At 45.2% G+C, this 20,558-nt stretch overlaps 1 protein-coding gene across 1 annotated transcript in view; it reads left to right on the top strand.

Annotated features, from left to right (window-relative positions):
• Positions 1-20,558, top strand: part of SLCO2B1 (solute carrier organic anion transporter family member 2B1) — a gene marked incomplete at both ends in the record, with an annotated part of 72,579 nt that overhangs the window by 18,640 nt on the left and 33,381 nt on the right. Inside the window, 5 exons of the mRNA XM_081327696.1 lie at positions 5,295-5,432; positions 7,485-7,647; positions 13,317-13,529; positions 14,794-14,892; positions 15,990-16,120. Of these exons, the coding sequence (XP_081183822.1) occupies positions 5,295-5,432; positions 7,485-7,647; positions 13,317-13,529; positions 14,794-14,892; positions 15,990-16,120 (744 nt within the window). The remainder of the gene's footprint in view (positions 1-5,294; positions 5,433-7,484; positions 7,648-13,316; positions 13,530-14,793; positions 14,893-15,989; positions 16,121-20,558) is intronic.

Below are 20,558 nucleotides of genomic sequence, written 5' to 3'. Positions count from 1 at the left end.
TACCAGTGGCCTCTCCCTCCAACACAGTTAGCTAAAAATGTATAAAACAATATCCCCAAATTGCTGGAAATGTTCCCAAGAATTAGGCACCTATTTCCGTACATGGTGGACTTGTAAAAAGACACAACGGTTTTGGCAAATGATACAGACAAGGCTAGAGGAAATGCTAGGACGGAGAAGAGAACATAAGCCAGAATTTTTCCTGCTAGGTATAACAAAAGAGAAATATAGTAAAGAAGAGATATACTTAATGATGTATATTATTACAGCAGCGAGAATGACGTTCGCCCCGAAATGGAAGGATAGCGAAGTGCCGGATGAGAGTGAGGTGATAAACAAAATATGGGCATGAGCAGAAATGGATAATTTAACTTTGGAACTAAAAAACAAAGAGCAGTCAGAATATTATACGATTTGGAATAGATTTTACCTATGGTGGGAACAGAAAGGAACGTCTCAAGAGAGCTATACAAGATTATGAATTTAAGCAATATTAGAATGAGGTGGATGACAAGATTGAAGAAAATTATTGGCATAAATGTATAAATACGTTTAAGGTGTATAATTGTATATAAACAATATGTATATAAAAAGCAGAGACATCACCCTGCCAACAAAAGTGCGTATAGTCAAGGCTATGGTCTTCCCAGTTGCAATGTATGGCAGTGAAAGCTGGACCATAAGAAAGGCTGAGCGCCAAAGAATTGAGGCCTTTGAACTCTGGTGCTGGAGAAGACTCCTGCGAGTCCCTTGGACTGCAAGGCGATCAAACCGGTCAGTCCTAGAGGAGATCCACCCTGACTGCTCTTTAGAAGGCCAGATCCTGAAGTGGAAACTCAAATCCTTTGGCCACCTAAGGAGAAGGAAGGACTCACTGGAGAAGAGCCTCATGCTGGGAAAGGTGGAGGGCAATAGAAGAAGGGGACGACAGAGAAGGAGGTGGCTGGATGGAGTCACTGAAGCAGCAGGCGTGAGCTTCAATGGACTCCAGAAGATGGTAGAGGACAGGAAGGCCTGGAGGAACATTGTCCATGGGGTTGCAATGGGTCAGACACAACTTCGCAACTAACAATAAGAACAGAGGGATAGAATCCAGATCACCTGAAGTGTTAATGCCACTTTATAAGGCCACCCTTGGAATCCTGCATCCAGTTTTGGTCGCCACAATATGAAACAGATGTTGAGACTCTGGAAAGAGTGCCGAGAAAAGCAAGAAAGATCATTAGAGGGCTGGAAGCTAAAACATGCGAACAGTTGCAGGAATTGGGCATGTCTAATGAGAAGGAAGGACTCACTGGAGAAGAGCCTCATGCTGGGAAAGGTTGAGGGCAAGAGAAGAAGGGGACAACAGAGAATGAGGTGGCTGGATGGAGTTACCAAAGCAGTAAGCGTGAGCTTAAATGGACTCCAGAAGATGGTGGAGGACAGGAAGGCCTGGAGGAACGTTGTTCTGTTCCAGCCTACTACCGGCCCTGCAGAAATGTCAGGGACAACCCCTTTTCAAAAGTCAATAGGCTGAAAGTAAGCCAACCAAATTTATTTACACAAATGAAACGAAACAGATCCAAAACAGAGCAAAACAAATACTAACCACGACTAAATCAGAAGCTGTTCAAACGGTTGCCTTCAGCAACCAGCACCTGCCACACATTCCCCTTTTAAACACAGTTTCAAGGCGTGGCTTCTCTTTGCCTCCTCCCAAGGTGCCTCATTGCCTTCCTTTGTTTACTCCTGCTTGTCTGCCTCCTGCTTCGGGCGTCCTTGAACAAAGCCAGCTGTGAATCGTCTTCGTCCAAGCTGTCAGGCTCACACAGCTGGGTCTGAGGAGGAACCAGACGGGAGGGGCCTGGCTGAAAGCTCTGCGGTGGATCAGAACTTCCCTTTGCAGGCTCTCCAATCCCCTCCTCCTCCTCCTCCTCCTCCTCCTCCTCCTCCTCAGAACTGTCCGATTCAGCTGCCGAACCCACAGGCTGACACTGAATCACAACAGGGCCAAAGAATGGAGGCCTTTGAACTCTGGTGCTGGAGAAGACTCCTGCGAGTCCCTCGGACTGCGAGGCGATCAAACCGGTCAGTCCTAGAGGAGATCCACCCTGACTGCTCTTTAGAAGGCCAGATCCTGAAGCTGAAACTCAAATCCTTTGGCCACCTAATGAGAAGGAAGGACTCACTGGAGAAGAGCCTCATGCTGGGAAATATGGAGGGCAAGAGAAGAAGGGGACGACAGAGAAGGAGGTGGCTGGATGGAGTCACTGAAGAAGGAGGTGTGAGCTTAAATGGACTCCAGAAGATGGTAGAGGACAGGAAGGCCTGGAGGAACGTTGTCCATGGGGTCACGACGGGTCGGACACGACTTTGCTGCTAACAACAACAACAAATATAAAATGTATATAATACGCACAAATGATGTAAGACAAGAAGGTATGTTAGACCGAGAACACCGTGTCCAAAGTTTCTAAGTATTTTAAATAATAAAATTTTTTGGGGGGGAAATAAAAAATACGGGGGAAAAAGAGAAGTTAGCCAAAAATGACGAGAACCCCTTTGGAAGGGGTGTTTTCTCGAAGCCTTTCAAAGTTTGGCTGTTGCTGGGCAGATGTTCGCCTTCCGATGCTCAAATGCTCAGGGCTAAAACACAGAAGGTTTGTCAATGATCGACTGGAAATAAGTAGGTTTACTAAGCGGTTTTTTTTTCTGTAACAAATGGGGAAACTCAGAGATGGGTTGAACTTCCTTGAGTTCGTTTTGGAGAGGACATTTGGAGAGCCCCGTCTTTGACCCGTGAGAAGCCTTATAAAAAAACCCTGTCCTTGAGTGGAGGCAGAAAGAACATATTTCTGCTATTACTGTCACTGCATCTGTGATGGACGAGTGTTATTTTATCTATATGTCATCTATAGGTCTATCCGTCCACGCAACTTGCAGCTAAAGCCAAGTAGAAAAATACAGGGGAATCAAAGCATCAGCAGCCATCATCTTAAATCACGAAATGGCCCCCAACAACATACGGTGGCTTCAGCCGTCAAAGGCACCTTGGAATAACTTCAGAGAAGAGAATATCTGGAGTTCAGGGCTGAACTTGGAGTGTGTGTGTGTGTGCGCGTGTGTGCTGCTGGTATTCTCTGAGCTGGGTGGTTTTCTTGCGGATGTTTCAGGACCCAACTAGGGAACACCATCAGTGCTAGAAGGGGGTGTGGTTTGTGAAGGGGAGGAGGAGGAGAGTGGTTAGAAGAAGAAGGAGGAGGAGGAGGAGGAGAAGAAGGAGGAGGAGGAGGAGGAAGAGGAGGAGGAGGAGGAGGAGAAGAAGAAGAAGAGGAGGAAGAGAAGAAGAAAAGGAGAAGGAGGAGAAGAAAAAGAAGAAGAGGAGGAGGAGGAGGAGGAGGAGAAGAAGAGGAGGAGGAGAAGAAGAAGAAGAAAAGGAGGAGGAGGAGGAGGAGAAGAAGAGGAGGAGGAGGAGGAGGAGAAGAAGAAGAAGAAAAGGAGGAGGAGGAGGAGGAGAAGAAGAAGAGGAGGAAGAGGAGAAGAAGAAAAGGAGAAGGAGGAGAAGAAAAAGAAGAAGAGGAGGAGGAGGAGAAGAAGAAGAGGAGAAGGATGAGAAGAAGAAGAAGAGGAGGAGGAGGAGGAGGAGGAGGAGAAGAAGAAAAGGAGGAGGAGGAGGAGGAGAAGAAGAAGAAGAGGAGAAGGATGAGAAGAAGAAGAGGAGGAGGAGGAGGAGGAGGAGAAGAAGAAAAGGAGGAGGAGGAGGAGGAGGAGAAGAAGAAGAAGAGGAGGAGGAGGAGAAGAGGAGAAGGATGAGAAGAAGAAGAGGAGGAGAAGAAGAAGAAAAGGAGGAGGAGGAGGAGGAGAAGAAGAAAAGGAGGAGGAGGAGGAGGAGGAGAAGAAAAGGAGGAGGAGGAGGAGAAGAAAAGGAGGAGGAGGAGGATAAGAGGAAGAGGAGAAGAAGAAAAGGAGAAGGAGGAGAAGAAAAAGAAGAAGAGGAGGAGGAGGAGAAGAAGAGGAGGAGGAGGAGGAGGAGGAGGAGGAGAAGAAGAGGAGGAGGAGAAGAAGAGGAGGAGGATGAGAAGAAGAAGAGGAGGAGGAGAAGAAGAAGAAGAAAAGGAGGAGGAGGAGGAGAAGAAGAAGAAGAGGAGAAGGATGAGAAGAAGAGGAGGAGGAGGAGGAGGAGGAGAGGAGGAGGAGGAGGAGGATGTGGTGGTGGTGGTGTTAGAGGACAACAACTGTGGGGTCCTTGGTGCTCTCTGAGCTTGGTTGTTTTTCTTGTGGACATTTCATTACCCAACTAGGTAACATCATCACTGCTAGAAGGGAGGGGGTTTGTTGAGAAGAGGAGGAGGAGGAGGAGGAGGACTGTGGGGTCTTTGGTGTTCTCTGAGCTTGGTGGGGTTTTTTTGAAGACTAGGTAACATCATCAGTGCTACCTAGTACTGCTCCAGCCCTGCTACAAAACTGATGATGTTTCCTAGCTTGGTAATGAAATGTCTGCAAGAAAACCACCAAGCTCAGAGAGCACCAAGGACCTCAAAAAATCCCCCCTTGGTCTCCGAGTTACCAGACCTCAAAGAGGCCTAATGCCAAAACAGCACCCATCTCCATCTTCTAGCTCTGGTACAGGAACCGCAGTGGTGGGATTCAAATACCTGAACAACCGGTTCTCTTATTGGATGCAGGCTTGGACCTCCAAGGCCTAGAACGGACTTCCGGAAATGGCATCCATGCACTTCCCCGGGGGGCCGTTCTAGGCCCGGGAGGCCTAAAACAGACTTCCAGAAGAGACATCCACGCAATATGCATTCAACCGGTTCTCCGAACTCAGCAAAATTGAACTACTGGTTCTGTTTGTTTGGCAGGATTGGAACCCAAGGAAGCCAGTATTTTAGACCCACTGATAGCCTTTGCAAAACAGACTAAACGAATCTAATAACAAAAGCACACCAAAGCAAGTCTCCAAATTACAAAATGCTGTAAAACTGTATAAAAAAAAATCCTTGTACTCATCAAATCAATTTGTCAGCTGTCCCAGAACTACATGCTGTTGTTGGCTCTGCTCATCATTAAACCTTCTTCCTTAAGCAGTCTCCATTTTATTCCTGGCTTGGAACTGGACCTGATTTTTCTTTCAGCGCTGATCATAGGCCACTTTTTTCAGTGCCGTTCTATAACTTCGGACGGTTACTGAACGAGTGGCTGTAAGTCAAGGACTTCTTGTTTTGACGATGAATCTGTTTTATTGGAGGGTCCAAGAACGGCTGGGGTTCAGATGCGGTTCTGACCTTTCGCCATTTCTTCCCTTGCAGTTCTTCGTTTTCTGCCACGGGTTCCTGCAGCTCTCCCAGCTGATGACATCCGGCTACATGAAAAGTTCAATTTCCACCATCGAGAGGCGTTTCGGTCTGTCCAGCCAGACGTCTGGCATGGTGGCCTCTTTCCATGAGGTACTCTCCTCAGCCCCGGCAACTCTTTTCTCCTGTTGGCCATTACTCTACTGCACGGCCCCTGCAATATGGCTAGCGTTGCTGCTTGTAAACTGCTATCCGTACTGTTGCTGCTATTAATCTATATAAACCCTAACCTTTAAATCTTAGATGCTACACTGCCAACAGAAGAGAATATTTGCAGGTCAGAGACAATGTGGGGTCCCTGGTGCTCTCTGAGCTGGGTGGTTTTCTTGCAGACGTTTCATGACCCAGCTAGGGAACATCATCAGTGCTAGAAGGGAGTGGGGTTTGTGGAGTAGAGGAGGAGGAGGAGGAGGAGGAGGAGGAGGAGGAGGAGGACGACTGTGGGGTCCTTGGTGCTCTCTGAGCTGGGTGGTTTTCTTGCAGACATTTCATGACCCAAGTAAGGAACATCATCAGTGCTAGAAGGGAGGAGGAGGAGGAGGAGGAGGAGGAGGAGGAGGCGAACTGTGGGGTCCCTGGTGCTCTCTGAGCTGGGTGGTTTTCCTGCAGACGTTTCATGACCCAATTAGGGAACTTCATCAGTGCTAGAAGGGAGTGTGGAGTAGAAGAGGAGGAGGAGGAGGAGGAGGAGAAGGAGGAGGAGGAGGAGGACTGTGGGTTCTTTGGCAATTACTCTACTGCATGTCCATGCAATACTACTATCTCTGAGCTTGGTGGTTTTCTTGCAGACGTTTCATGACCCAACTAGGGAACATCATCAGTGTTAGAAGGGAGTGGGCTTGGAGGAGGAGGAGGAGGAGGAGGAGGAGGAGGAGGAGGAGGAGGGATCTAAAAGTCAGGTGGCTGCATTCACAGCACCAAGGATCCTGTCCATTTCCTCAGGACCAAAAGGATCAAACTCTTTCCAGATCTCATGATCGGAGTGTGCCTCAGCCAATTCTGGAGGAATGAGTGGAAGATGGTGGAGAATAATCTTCGCCGTGACACTCGCATTTTTTATATAACTTTCACTGTAATCAAAAGCAATTTATCATTGCTTTCCAGATTTTCAGTAAAGTAGTTTTGGTTTTTTTTAATGAAGGGGTTCCCAGTTCTATTTTTTTAAAAATTTCATAATAAGAAATTATTTTTCCCCAAAGTATTTATGGATTGATCTATTATCCTCCCAGGAGTATGCTGGAACACAATACACACATTTTTTTGTGAATCTAATTCTATAAGAGCTACTAATTAAAATAACATTGAATAAGAGTAATTGGTTATTGAGCGGGGAAAAAAACCTTTTTCTAAGGAGTGATAACCACGCCAATCATTTCTTTTTAGTACAAAACTATGAATTGATTGATTGATTGATTACTTATTAAATTCACATGCTGCCCATCTCGCCATCCAGCGATTGACGTTTCATTCATGATTTCACGATGTGATTTTTTTTTATGATTTAATGATTTGGCAAATTTGATGATTTGGACAATTTAATGAGCTTGATTTTTACCCTTGGATGATTTTTATGCTTTGAGGATTTTGATGATTTAATCAGTTTTCTGATTTGATGATTGTTACAGTTTGTCTGTTTTTATGATTGGATGATTTAACGAGTTTGATGATTTCATGATTTTTACAGTTGGATGATTTTTATGACGTTCGTGATTTGGTGATTTAACCAGTTTGATGGTTTAATGATTTAAAACATTATTAATTTGTTTTTTCCCCAAAAAAACCCGTGACCACATTTGTAGTTTGATCTGACTGGCTGGCTTTTGTAAAGACATAGTTTCTTCAGCCTTCTTAAGGATCTTATGGAATTAAATATGTATTAGCACGTGAACCCAGACAGCACATTGGTTGAAAAATTATTAGTCTATGTAGGGAAAAAATGAGTAATAATAATAAAAAGATATAGTTTCTTCAGCCTTCTTAAGGATCTTATGGAATTAAATATGTATTAGCATGTAAACCCAGACAGCATGTTGGTTGAAAAATTATTATTGTATGTAAGGAAAAAATGAACAACAATAATAAAAAAGACGTAGTTTCTTCAGCCTTCTTATGGACCTTCAGCCCAACTTTTCTTTCGTCCATCAGATCGGCAACACGATGCTCATCATCTTTGTGAGTTATTTCGGGAGCCGACTCCACAGGCCCCGGGTCATCGGCTGCGGTGCCATCCTCGTCTCCGTGGCTGGATTCGTCATTTCCCTTCCGCACTTCGTCTCACCCCCTTACGAATACGATCAGTCCATTTCTGGTAAGGACTTTCTAGAAAGGTCTGTGGAGATTCCCTGTCACCCAGGTCCCCAGCCTTTGGGGGCTGGCGGCCCAGAGTGGGGGGGAGAAGGGGAAAGAAGGGATGGTTTTGTGTGGCTGTGTGGCTGTGTGAATGCATGCACGTGCTGTTCGGTCCCGGCCTACTCGAGCTCCTCGTTAAGTTCGCAAGGAGAAAACCCCTCTTCAAATCAAGCAGGCAGAAACTGCAGGACAAACCCCAACCCCTTTTTATTACTCAGAGACTTGAGGAAAAACAAACACAGTTCATCGCAACTCGATCCTCAACCCCAACGGTGGCCTTCGGCAACCAGCACCTCCCACACCTTCCCTTTTATAATTCAGCCCAGGCGTGGCTTCCTAATGCCTTCTCCTTGGCCTTTGGAGCCGCCCCATTGCCTTCCTCTGTCCTACTCGCTTCTCTTGCCGGCGCTTTTGTGCATCCTGGATATTTCCCAGCTGTGCTTCGTCACTGTCCAACTCAGACTCCCAGCACAGCTGCGTCTCAGCCTGAGCGCGAGTAGAGGGGCCAGGCTCCTCGTCTGACTGTAAGTCTTGGAGCTCCTCAGAGCCTTCCTCTGACTCTACTGATGCTCCAGGCCCCTCCTCCTCCTCCTCTGAGTCTCCAGACTCACCTGCCGGATCCACGGGCTGGCGAGGAATCACAATATGTGCATGCGCGTGCGTGAAAACCCGTTGCTCACATGAGTGGGGACACACGCACTTGCACAAATGCCTGCGACGCTCACCTGAGTGGGGCCACAAACACCCGTAATCTTTGTGGCAACACTCATGTAAATGGGGCCACAACTGCCCACAACACTTGTGCAAATGGGGCCACGAACACCTGCAACGCTTGTGGTGAAGCTCGTACAAGAGGGGCCAAGGACACCTGCGATCCTCGTGGCAATGCTCACGCAAATGGGGTCGCAAACACCTGCGATGCTTGTGGTGATGCTCGCGTGAGTGGGGCCGCGAACACCTGCGAGAGTGGGACTGTGGGCATGCACGCACATGCACACACTGGCCAGCCACTCACGCAGCCCAGCGGCCAATAGGCCATGGCCCGGGAGTGGTCTGCAGTCCACGAGTTGGGGACCCTTGATCCAGGTCATGGTTGTCCCAAAGGCGCTTTTCCAAGAAGCAGCTGGGCTTTTTTTGTTTTTCCTTGAAAACATCTCGCTTCTCATCCAAGAAGCTTCTTCAGTGCTGACTGAATGGTGGAGGATGGAAGGATTTATATTCCTTGCAGTCATCTGGGCATTAGTGCTCTTTCTGAGAATCTTTGAGACCCCTTGGAGGTTTATCTGTGCCCTGAATAGTGCAAATGGTTGTGGAGCCTTCTTGGAACTGCTGAAAGGGCCGGGTTGTAGACTGGAAATAGAGGATGCCGTATCCCTCTCCCTCTGTCGAAAGAGGCTTGTTCAGTCTTAGTGCATGATGGTCTCTTTGATCCCTCCTTCACACCAACGGCCCTCTCTGTCCAGTATATGGACTTTACTCTCTTCAGAAGCATAACCTTTGTCTTTCAAATGCAGATGGACTGCTGAATCTCATCCTGATGGGTTTGTTCTCCTACTGTCAACGCTGCAAACATTGGACGTTTTTGCTTTGACAATATAAGAGGCAGCCTTTCCCTTTAAACTGTTTGGCTTTTGAAAAATGAAGCTGGAGGGTGGGGGGGGCAGGAGAATGCTACCCCGGTTGTTGTTGTTTTTTAATAAGAGAAGGAATGGCGCAAAATAGAACGGAAGCGAAGCTTTGCGTGTTAAACTAATTGGAGAATGTGATTTATGACGTTTAAGTTAAGGGAGGGAATTTCGTTTGATACGATGCGTTCAGGGCAGGGAGAATTCAGATTCTGGCATCCATCCATGAGTGCCGATGCTTCGTTCTCATTATTATAGACTTTTTAGGATAAACAATGCCTGAATGTTCTTTGAACTGTCTCATTATTCGGAACCGTGACATCTACGTTGTGCCCTGCGTTTGTGAAGTGGTTGTTTTGTTTTCCCCAATGCACGGAGCCGTACATATATCACTGCACAGCACTGCACATATTGCACAGTTTGTGTCTGGGCGTTTTTATCCCTTGGGTGGACAATCTTGTGTCTTAATGTATTCTTGGGTTTAAAGTATGTGTGTATACTGTGTGGGTTGACGATCCTCCAGAGCTTTTCAGATATTCCTGCAATCCTCAGGAAGAGTGCTAAGGACCAGGTGACTTGCAAGGAATAGAAATCCTTCTGTCCTCCACCATTCAGTCAGAACTGAAGAAGCTTCCCTGGATGAGAAGCAACGTGTCTTCAAGGAAATACAAAGTCCAGTTGCCTTTTGGGAAAAGCACCTTTGGGATGGCTTTCTATAAGTGTTCTACACTGGATCTGTTTTGTTTTTTTCAGATTTTAAATTTGGAATGATGGGACAAACCATTGATCCCAGCTCCCCAGCATGATAAATGACTAAGCCGATGGCCTCTTTGTCTTCCTGTAAAGCCACATTCTACAATTATGTCCCTGATTTATTATATTTCTTATATAACAGAAGAAATTACGTAAGAAATATGATAATTTTATTTATTGATTAGACTCTTAACTCTTTGCCTTCTTCCTGGCAAGCCACTCGGGAATCATTGGAAACGGGCTGGCCTAAAACCCAAAATAGGAAACAAATAAATTAAACGTTTCTAAGCTTTTGCATTTTGGGGCTGGGAGAAAAAAAAAGTGTGGTTTAGGGGCATCCCGCAGTCCCCAACATCCCTTTTGTAGATCCCAAACCTGCTCAGAAGGGTTGGCAGTTATGTGTGGCTTTTATTGATGTTCGAACGACACATCTGGAAACGTAAGAAGAAGCTTGCTAGTTCAGATCAGGTGTCAGAGAAAAAGAGTGAAGATTTTTAGTTATTTATTTTATTTATTTATTTATTATTGGGACTTATATGCCGCCCTATCTCCCAAAGGACTCAGGGCGGATAACAACAGTAACATATAATCAATACAGAAGTTAAGATAAAAATTAAAATTAAAGGCCTCTGTACAATAAATTAAAATTAAAATTAAAATAAATTGTCGCCTCCCTAACAGTTCCCAGAATCTATTTTTTTAACGGGGCAAATAATCTGCTTCAGTTTGTCAAGATTTCTGTCTATGGGTGAGGAGCAGTAAGGAAATCTACCTGGAAGAATCATAACCACAACTGTATGTGTAAGATCTGGAAACTCTGGGAACAGTGTAGAGAAGAGCAACAAAGATGATTAGTGGAATGGAGGCTAAAACATATGAAGAAGGGTTACAGAAATTGGGTAGGTCTAGTTCAGGGGTAGGCAACCTTGGCCCCTTCATGACTCGTGGACTTCAACTCCCAGAATTCCTGAGCCAGCCATGCTGAGGGGAGAGGGAGAGGTTTCCATACTGAGCTATGTTGGCTCAGGAATTCTGGGAGTTTATTTATTTTATTTATTTATTTATTAAATTTGTATACCGCCCTTCTCCCGAAGGACTCAGGGCGGTGAACAGGGCAATACATATCAAAAACAAGATACAAAAATTAAAAACGATTAAACAAGATGCCCACGAATAAGTTAAAACACATTAAAAGTAGGTTAAAACACATTAATAAAACCCAACCCCATCCCATCAGGCCAGGCCAGCTTGTTCAAAAAGGTAGGTTTTGAGATCGCGCCGGAAGGAGCGGAGGAGTTGAAGTCCACGAGTCATAAAAGGGCCATAGTTCCCCCATGCTGACTCAGGAATTCTGGGAGTTGAAGTCCACGAGTCATGAAGGGGCCAAAGTTTCCCCCATGCTGGCTGAGGAATTCTGGGAGTTGAAGTCCACGAGTCATGAAGGGGCCAAAGTTTTCCCCATGCTGGCTGAGGAATTCTGGGAGTTGAAGTCCACGAGTCATGAAGGAGCCATAGATTCCCTCACGCTGGCTCAGGAATGCTGGGAGTTGAAGTCCACAAGTCATGAAGGGGCCAAAGTTTTCCCCATGCTGGCTGAGGAATTCTGGGAGTTGAAGTCCATGAGTCATTCATGAAGGGGTCATAGTTCCCACATGCTGGCTCAGGAATTCTGGGAGTTGAAGTCCACGAGTCATGAAGGGGCCATAGTTCCCCCATGCTGTCTCAGGAATGCTGGGAGTTGAAGTCCACGAGTCATGAAAGAGCCAAGGTTGCCTACCCCTGGTCTAGTTTAATGAAGAGAAGAACTAGGGGTAACATGATAGCAGTCTTCCAGTATCTCAGGGGCTTCCCCCCAAAAGAGGGGGGGGGTTTCAACCTCTTCTCCAAAGCACCTGAAGGCAGGACAAGAAGCAATGAATGGAAACTAATCCAGGAGAGAAGCAACCTAATAGAACCAAGGAGAAATTTCCTGACAGTGAGAACAATTAACCAGTGGAACAGCTTGCCACCAGAAATTGTGGGTGCTCCATCACTGGAGGTTTTAAGAAGAGACCAGACAGCCATTTGTCTGGAATGGTCTAGGGCAGGGATAGGCAACCTGACTGACTGACTCAGGAATTCTGAGAGTTGAAGTCCATGAGTCATAAAAGAGCTGAGGTTGCCTACCCCTGGTCAGGGGTCTCCTGCTTGAGTGGGGGGCTGGGCTAGAAGACCTCCGAGGCCCCTTCCAACTCGGTGGTTCTGTTATTCTGTCCTGTTACAACATGCAACAAACCTTTTGGACACTGTTGTTAAGTGAAGCGCTGCAGCGGTGAAGTTAGTCACACAGTTGTTAAGTGACCCTGGCTTCCCTGTTGACTTTGCTGGTCAGAAGGTTGCAAAAGGTGTTCGAGACACACACACACACACACACACACACACACACACACACACACACTCACACACACACACACACACACACAGCCCTGGGATGTGGCAAACCGTCGCAAAGATATGCCCGCTGCCAAATGTCTGAATTTCGATCACCTGACCGAAGGGACTGCTGCAACAGTTGCGAGTGTTGAAAAAGGGTCGTAAGTCGCTTTGGTTTCAGGGCCGTCGTAACTTCGAAAAGTCACTAAACGAACCGTTGTAAGTCAAGGACTACCTGTACCATCGGGTTGAATGAACTGGGCTACCTTATCCCAACTGGGGCAGAAGGACTTCTCCCAGCCCCAAGAGTTGTGAGAATGGACTACTGTCAGAATCCATTTATATCACATTTCATAAATGTATGGTTAGAATATTGTGCTTATTCTCGGGATTCTGCCATCTCTCCGAGGCAGGGGGGAGAGGATGGTTATTCAGATTGCAGTAGGCTGTTTTCAAAGACCAGGAAAGCTTTTGATCTGGGGGGGAACAGGGGGAGAGAGAGAGATCTGGGTTGCATCTCCATTTGGAACTGACAGGAAGAAAGCAATAACAATAAAACGCAAGAGGATTTCCCTTCCCCCCCCCCAAAGGGCCTGACACCTAAGTAAATGATGTGAGCCTGACCAAATGGATTTGAGGGGAGGGGGTTGAGACGGGAAGGCTTTATACAGTATTGAAATGTAACTCAATGTCAGATCCCGTCTCGTATTGCCACAACCGATCTCATCCTAGTAAACTTTTCCTTTTGGACAAACTTGGATCCAGGAGTTCTTACTTCCTAAGATGTGGATTGGGATGGGTCCTGACAACTACCCAGACTCTGGCTTTCCCTTCCCAGGTTCCTTGAGTAACAGCAGCGATATCTGTCTTCCACACCGGAAAGGACCCGTGACGGACGTCTGCACTGGCCGCCAGAGGGAGAGCGACGTGGTCCTGATATTGCTTCTCTTTGGGCAGACCTTGCTGGGCATCGGTGGGGTGCCCATCCAGCCCTTCGGCATCTCCTACATAGACGACTACGCCAGCGCCACCAACTCGCCTCTCTACATAGGTACGTTCCTAGGAACAGCAACTAACGAAAACCACTAGAACAGAGGCCAGCAAGCTTCCTTGGTTGGCGGAGCGGAGGGGAAGGGAGGGGGAAGCATTTTAGGCGCACGCGTGCACGTGCACACATGGGGCCACAAGCGTGCACGTGACGCAACTGGGGCGAGGCTACTGCTTACGCGACACTCGTTATGGCATGGTTCTGACAGGTGAAACTCTTCAAAGAACTTCGAGGCGCTGTTTACTTTAAAGGTAAAAGGTAAAGGTTCCCCCGCACATGCGTGCTAGTCGTTTCCGACTCTAGGGGCCGGTGCTCATCTCCGTTTCAAAGCCGAAGAGCCAGCGCTTGTCCGAGGACGTCTCCGTGGTCATGTGGCCGGCATGACTAGACGCCAAAGGCGCACGGGACGCTGTTACCTTCCCACCGGAGTGGTCCCTATTTTTCTACTTGCATTTTTACGTGCTTTCGAACTGCTAGGTTGGCAGATGCTGGGACGAGTAACAGGCGCTCACTCTGCTACGCGGCACTCGGGATTTACTTTACAGAATCTTTATTCGAGTAGCATAGTACATGGTCGATTCCAAAATCTTGAGTTCTCCTCCCCTGAACACATAGTGTCAAAGCACAATTCCCTCCTCTAATTGACGGTCATAAATCACCTTCTCCAATTAGTTGGAAATGCAGGCTTTCCCTCCAGTTCTCCAACCCGCCATTTTTTAATCATCTCTTCTTTCAAACAACCTTGAATCGCACACTGCTACGATCCTGTTGTGTCTAATTCCCATACACATGCTTCCTTCTCTCCCCCCCACCCCAGTATCATCTAACTCTAACTCTAAGAGTAACACACAAGTTAAGTAAAAATGGCTGCATCTCCATATATTGTCAAAGCAAGAACATCCGAGGTTAGCAGCGTTGACACGTTAGCCCTGCCCTCTTCTTGTGCACAGCACCCTGTTTCTGTGCCCTGGGGCGTAGCGTCAGCCTGTTTTTGCGCACCGAGGCGTGGTGGCATCCCATTTTCACGTACCGAGCGTGGTGTCCTGTTTTCGCACCCTGTGGTGCGCCGGTGTCCTGTTTTCACACCCCAAGGTGTGTCAGCCACCTGTTTTTGCACCGTGTGGCACGGCATCCTGTTTTCATGCCCCGTGGCCGTGGTAGTAGTACAAGTGGTGTGTATGTGTGCGCGCACACACGTGTCTGCACTGGCCAGCCTGTAATATTGTTGCTGTTATTATTATTATTCCTCTTTTTCTCTTGTGCCCAGGCTTTATTTTTGCGGCCACCGCCCTTGGCCCTGCCATCGCCTTCATCTTGGGGTCGTTTATGCTCCGTTTCTATGTCGACATTGACAAAGTGTCCTCAGGTGAGTGGACCAGCCTTCTACCCGGCCAGATTCCTGAGAAAATAGATCCTGTACAGTATATCCCTAATTGATGATGATCATCAGTGCTGGAAGAGAGCTTGTTCTTTGTTTACACACACGTGGCTTGCCCTGTCACTGTTGGCTCTTCTTTGCTGTTTAATGTTAGCTTGTATCTCCGAGATGATAGTTCCCCGACTGGGTGTTGCTTACTGCTGGATTGTTGATTTAGCACTGATCTTGGGGTTAATCTCTGCTTATCTGGGTGTTGGTTGCCGTCGTGATCTTTTTGTTTCCGGTCAAGGAGTTGCCAACTCAGACAAACAGTACACAACAGCCCCAAAGCCACTTGTATATAAACAGCTCCTTCTCCCTCCTAGCCCTGATGATGTTACCTAGTTGGGTAGCAAAAACCTCTTCGAGAAAACGTGGCAGAAAGCACTCGCAGAAAAGAAAGGAAGGTGGGAGAGAATCACACTGTGGATAGTTGGGTGTGGGCATCCACAACCTGTTTGTACTTTCCTAACGGGGGTGTCACGGGGGTGGGGGGGGGCAGGAAAGTCAAGATGGTGGCTACAATCCTGCAGTCGAATCCGCAACGCACATTAAAAAGGAGACTGCATGGTTACGGCTGTCATTTTGACTTTTTTGACCCCTTCCTTGTGGATATCCCAATACCTAGCAAGTGATAGCTCAGCTGTTCCCAACGTGGCATCCTCCAGGTGGCCATTTTGACTCTTTTCACCCCCTCCCACAGACAGCACCGATGGTCATCATCAACTAGGGATTCCCAGCAAGAGTTAAATCTGCTGTTCCCAACGTGGCATCCTCCAGGTGGCCATTTTGACTCTTTTGACCCCCCCTCCCACAGACACCCCTGATTCCTAGCAAGAGTTAAGTCTGCTGTTCCCCACGTGGCATCCTCCAGGTGGCCACGCAGAGGGGAAGGATAATTGGAGCTGTAGTCCAACTCATCTGGATGACCTCCGGTTGAACAGGATTGGGGAACTCATAAGTTCTACCACGGTTATTGGAACATCTGGGAAACTGAGTTTAACCAGTGATTTCAGCCATCTTAGTTCCTCTCTCTTTTGTTTCAGCGGAAGTCCTTATCACCAACAAGGATCCGCGATGGGTTGGGGCCTGGTGGCTGGGCTTCATTTTTGCTGCCAGCATGGTGGCCATCGCCTCGATTCCTTATTTTTTCTTCCCGAGAGAAATGCCCAAAGAGGTAAGGACCCATCGGAGAACGTCAAAGCATCATTGCCACGTGCAGGCTCATTAAACGCTGAGGCTCCTCGTCAGTTGGAAAGTGAAATATTTACACATGACAAGAGATCCTGTAAGGCCGCCTTCAAGGTCCCACTTGCTGAGATCCTTGGTCTTCTGTCAAATTCAATGGGTGAAAAAAGTAAGGTTCTACATTTAGGCAAGAAAAATCAAATGCACAGGTGTAGTATAGGTGGTACCTTGCTCAATAGTAGCAACTGCAAGAGGGATTGTCCTAGTGGACAATCCCTTAAATATGAGCCAGCCGTGTGCGGCAGCTGCCAAAAAAGCCAACAACACAGTGCTAGGCTGCATTAACAGAGGGATAGAATCGAGATCACGTGAAGTGTTAATACCGCTTTACAAGGCCTTCGTAAGGCCACACTTGGAATGCGGCATCCGGTTTTGGTCACCACGATGTAAAAAAGATGTTGAGACTCTGGAAAGAGTGCAGAGAAGAGCAACAAAGACGATTAGGGGACTGGAGGCTAAAACATATAAGGAACGGCTGCTGGAATTGGGTATGTCCAGTTTAATGAAGAGAAGGACGAGGGGGGACATGATAGCAGCCTTCCAATATCTCAGGGGCTGCCCCAAAGAAGTCAAGCTATTCTCCAAAGCGTCTGAAGACAGGAGAAGAAGCAACGGATGGAAACTAGTCAAGGAGAGAAGCAACTTAGAACTAAGGAGAAACTTCCTGACAGTTAGAACAACTAACCAGTGGAACAACCTGCCTCCAGAACTTGTGAGTGCTCCATGACTGGAGGTCTTCAAGAAGAGACCGAACAGCCATTTGTCTGAAATGGAATAGGTTCTCCTGCTTGAGCAGGGGGTTGGACTAGAAGACCTCCAAGGTCCCTTCCAGCTCTTTTATTCTGTTTACTCTGTTTAAACAGACTCACATATTCTGGGTCGCCTCCCTGCCTGAGTTGAACCACCACCACAGATCTTGTGGAAACTTTGTTTGGTGAGAAATGAAGGACACAACACAGACTGGTGGTAACCACCATTCAGTGCCAATGACTGTAAGTTGAGGACAGCCTGTAAAAATCAGGATGGCGGTGTGGAAAGTTTTATATCAAAATATATATTTACTTCTCATATCAAAGCAAAATGGGAATGAAGAACTGGCTAGGAAAAACTTCCATCAGCCTCACTGGGAGTATGTGGATGGATTGCCCAAACAAACAAGACTCCATTAAAAAAAAGAAAGAAAAACAAAGAGGGGAGATCTACAGGTAGTCCTTGACATGTGACCACAACTAAGTCCAAAATTTATGTTGCTAAGCGAGACAGTTATTTAGGGAGTTTTGGCCCAGTTTACAACCTTCCTTGCCACAGTTGTTAACTGAATTGTTGCAGTTGTTAAGTTAGTGAACCGGTTGTTACGTGAGTCCTTCTTCTCCATTGAGTTTGCTGGTCAGAAGGGGATCACGTGACCCTGGGATATTTTGCAACCATCATAAGTACACGCCAGCTGCCAAGCGTCTGGATTTTGATCACGTGACGACGGGAAATAGAATAGAATAGGATGGGAATAGAAATAGAAAAGGAATAGAAAAAATAGAAATAGAATAGAATAGAAAAAGAAATAGGAATAGAATAGAATAGAATAGAATAGAATAGAATAGAATAGAATAGAATAGAATAGAATAGAATAGAATAGAATAGAATAGAATAGAATAGAATTACATAATAGAATAGAATAGATAGTAGGAATAGAATAGAATAGAATAGAATAGAATAGAATAGAATAGAATAGAATAGAATAGAATAGAATAGAATAGAATAGAATAGAATAGAATAGAATAGAATAGAATAGAATAGAATAGAATAGAATAGAAAGTATGGAATAAAAACAGAATAGAAAAAGAAATAGGAATAGAATAGAATAGAATAGAATAGGTAATATGGAATAGAATAGAATAGAAGAGAAGAGAAGAGAAGAGAAGAGAAGAGAAGAGAAGAGAAGAGAAGAGAAGAGAAGTGAAGTAGGAATGGAAATAGAAAAAGAATAGAAACAGAATAGAAAAGAAATAGGAATAGAATAGAATAGAATAGAATAGAATTACAAAGAGAATAGAACAGAACAGAACAGAATAGAAATAAGAATGAATAGAATAGAATAGAATAGAATAGAATAGAATAGAATAGAATAGAATAGAATAGAATAGAATAGAATAGAAATAAGAATGAATAGAATAGAATAGAATAGAATAGAATAGAATAGAATAGAATAGAATAGAATAGAATAGAATAGAATAGAATAGAATAGAATAGAATAGAATAGAATAGAAAGTATGGAATAAAAACAGAATAGAAAAAGAAATAGGAATAGAATAGAATAGAATAGGTAATATGGAATAGAATAGAATAGAATAGAAGAGAAGAGAAGAGAAGAGAAGAGAAGAGAAGAGAAGAGAAGAGAAGAGAAGAGAAGAGAAGTGAAGTAGGAATGGAAATAGAAAAAGAATAGAAACAGAATAGAAAAGAAATAGGAATAGAATAGAATAGAATAGAATAGAATTACAAAGAGAATAGAACAGAACAGAACAGAATAGAAATAAGAATGAATAGAATAGAATAGAATAGAATAGAATAGAATAGAATAGAATAGAATAGAATAGAATAGAATAGAATAGAATAGAAATAAGAATGAATAGAATAGAATAGAATAGAATAGAATAGAATAGAATAGAATAGAATAGAATAGAATAGAATAGAATAGAATAGAATAGAATAGAATAGAATAGAATAGAATAGAATAATGGGAATGGAATGGAATAGAATAGAATAGAGCTGGAAGGGACCTTGGAGGTCTTCTAGTCCAGCCCCCCGCTCAAGCAGGAGAGCCTATACCGTCTCAGACAACATGACTATCCAGGGATTTCTGGCAGTTGGCCCCGAGTAGCCTGAGGTTGCAATACCTGGACCCAAATCTGAGACCTTTGTTGTCTCCGGATCGCCTGTCCACCCCGGCAGTGTTTCTTGGTTGTCTTGGCTGCTTGCCAAGCAGTGTAATTGCTTTCTTCCCTACACTCCACAACAGAAACACAACGGGCAACAGAAACTTTGGCCAACGAATTTAGCTTGCGAAAGGAGCCCAGAATGAGCCTGGCAGCTAAAGACCATCGCTGTGTTTCATTATCCCGGCTGCCAGCACCGGGGGGGGGGGGGAAAGGGACTTTCACAGTTAGGACCGTTGCAGCATCCCCCTGACCCTACGATCCTTTTTCAACCTCTTCCTCTGTGGCATCTCCATTGGCAGACTGGGCCAGATTCCTTCTGGCAAGATCCAAGGATCTACTGAGCTTTCATGAGCCCTTCAGGCTTGGCTCGGCTTCCAAGCTTTTGAGAGAGCGCCCGCCGGAGTTCTTTCGGCGCCGTAATTCATCTGGACTTCTCGGGGTGACCTTGGATAGCCATGGACCTCTGCAAACCGATGGCGGTCCGGAGCTCTGCCAAGAACCTTTGTGGTGGATTCTGCATCCGTAACCACGTCCCTTGTCTTCTGTCTGCAGGACAATCTTTCTATCTTATTCTATTTTATTCCAGTATTTGAGGGGCTGCCCCAAAGAAGAGGGGGTCAAATTATTCTGCAAGGCACCAGAGGGCAGGACGAGAAACAATGGTTGGAAATTGAACAAAGAGAGAAGAAACCTGGAATTAAGGAGAAACTTTCTGACAGGGAGGAGAATTAACCAGTGGAACAGCTTGCCACCAGAAATCGTGGGTGCTCCAGCACTGGAGATTTTTAAGAAGAGGCTAGACAGTCAATTGTCTGAGATGGTATAGGTTCTCTTGCTTGAACAGGGGGCTGGCCTAGAAGACCTCCAAGGTCCCTTCCAGCTACTATTCTATTCTATTTGATTCTGTATTTCTATTCTTTTCTATTCTATTCTATTCCATTCCATTCCATTCCATTCCATTCCATTCCATTCCATTCCATTCCATTCCATTCCATTCCATTCTATTCTATTCTATTCTATTCTATTCTATTCTATTCTATTCTATTCTATTCTATTCTATTCTATTCTATTCTATTCTATTCTATTCTATTCTATTCTATTCTATTCCATATTTTCTCTCCTCTCCTCTCCTGTGATTCAATTCCTATTCTATTCTATTCTATTCTATTCTATTCTATTCTATTCTATTCTATTCTATTCTATTCTATTCTATTCTATTCTATTCTATTCTATTCCATTCCATTCCATTCCATTCCATTCCATTCCATTCCATTCCATTCCATTCCATTCCATTCCATTCTATTCTATTCTATTCTATTCTATTCTATTCTATTCTATTCTATTCTATTCTATTCTTAATTCTATTCTATTCTATTCTATTAATTCTTAATTCTATTCTATTCTATTCTATTCTATTCTTAATTCTATTCT

This window comes from Vipera berus (assembly GCF_964194415.1).
Source record: "Vipera berus genome assembly, chromosome: 4".
Taxonomy (NCBI): domain Eukaryota; kingdom Metazoa; phylum Chordata; class Lepidosauria; order Squamata; family Viperidae; genus Vipera; species Vipera berus.
The sequence above is the reverse complement of the archived record's forward strand: the minus strand, read 5'-3'. Positions and strand labels throughout refer to the sequence as shown.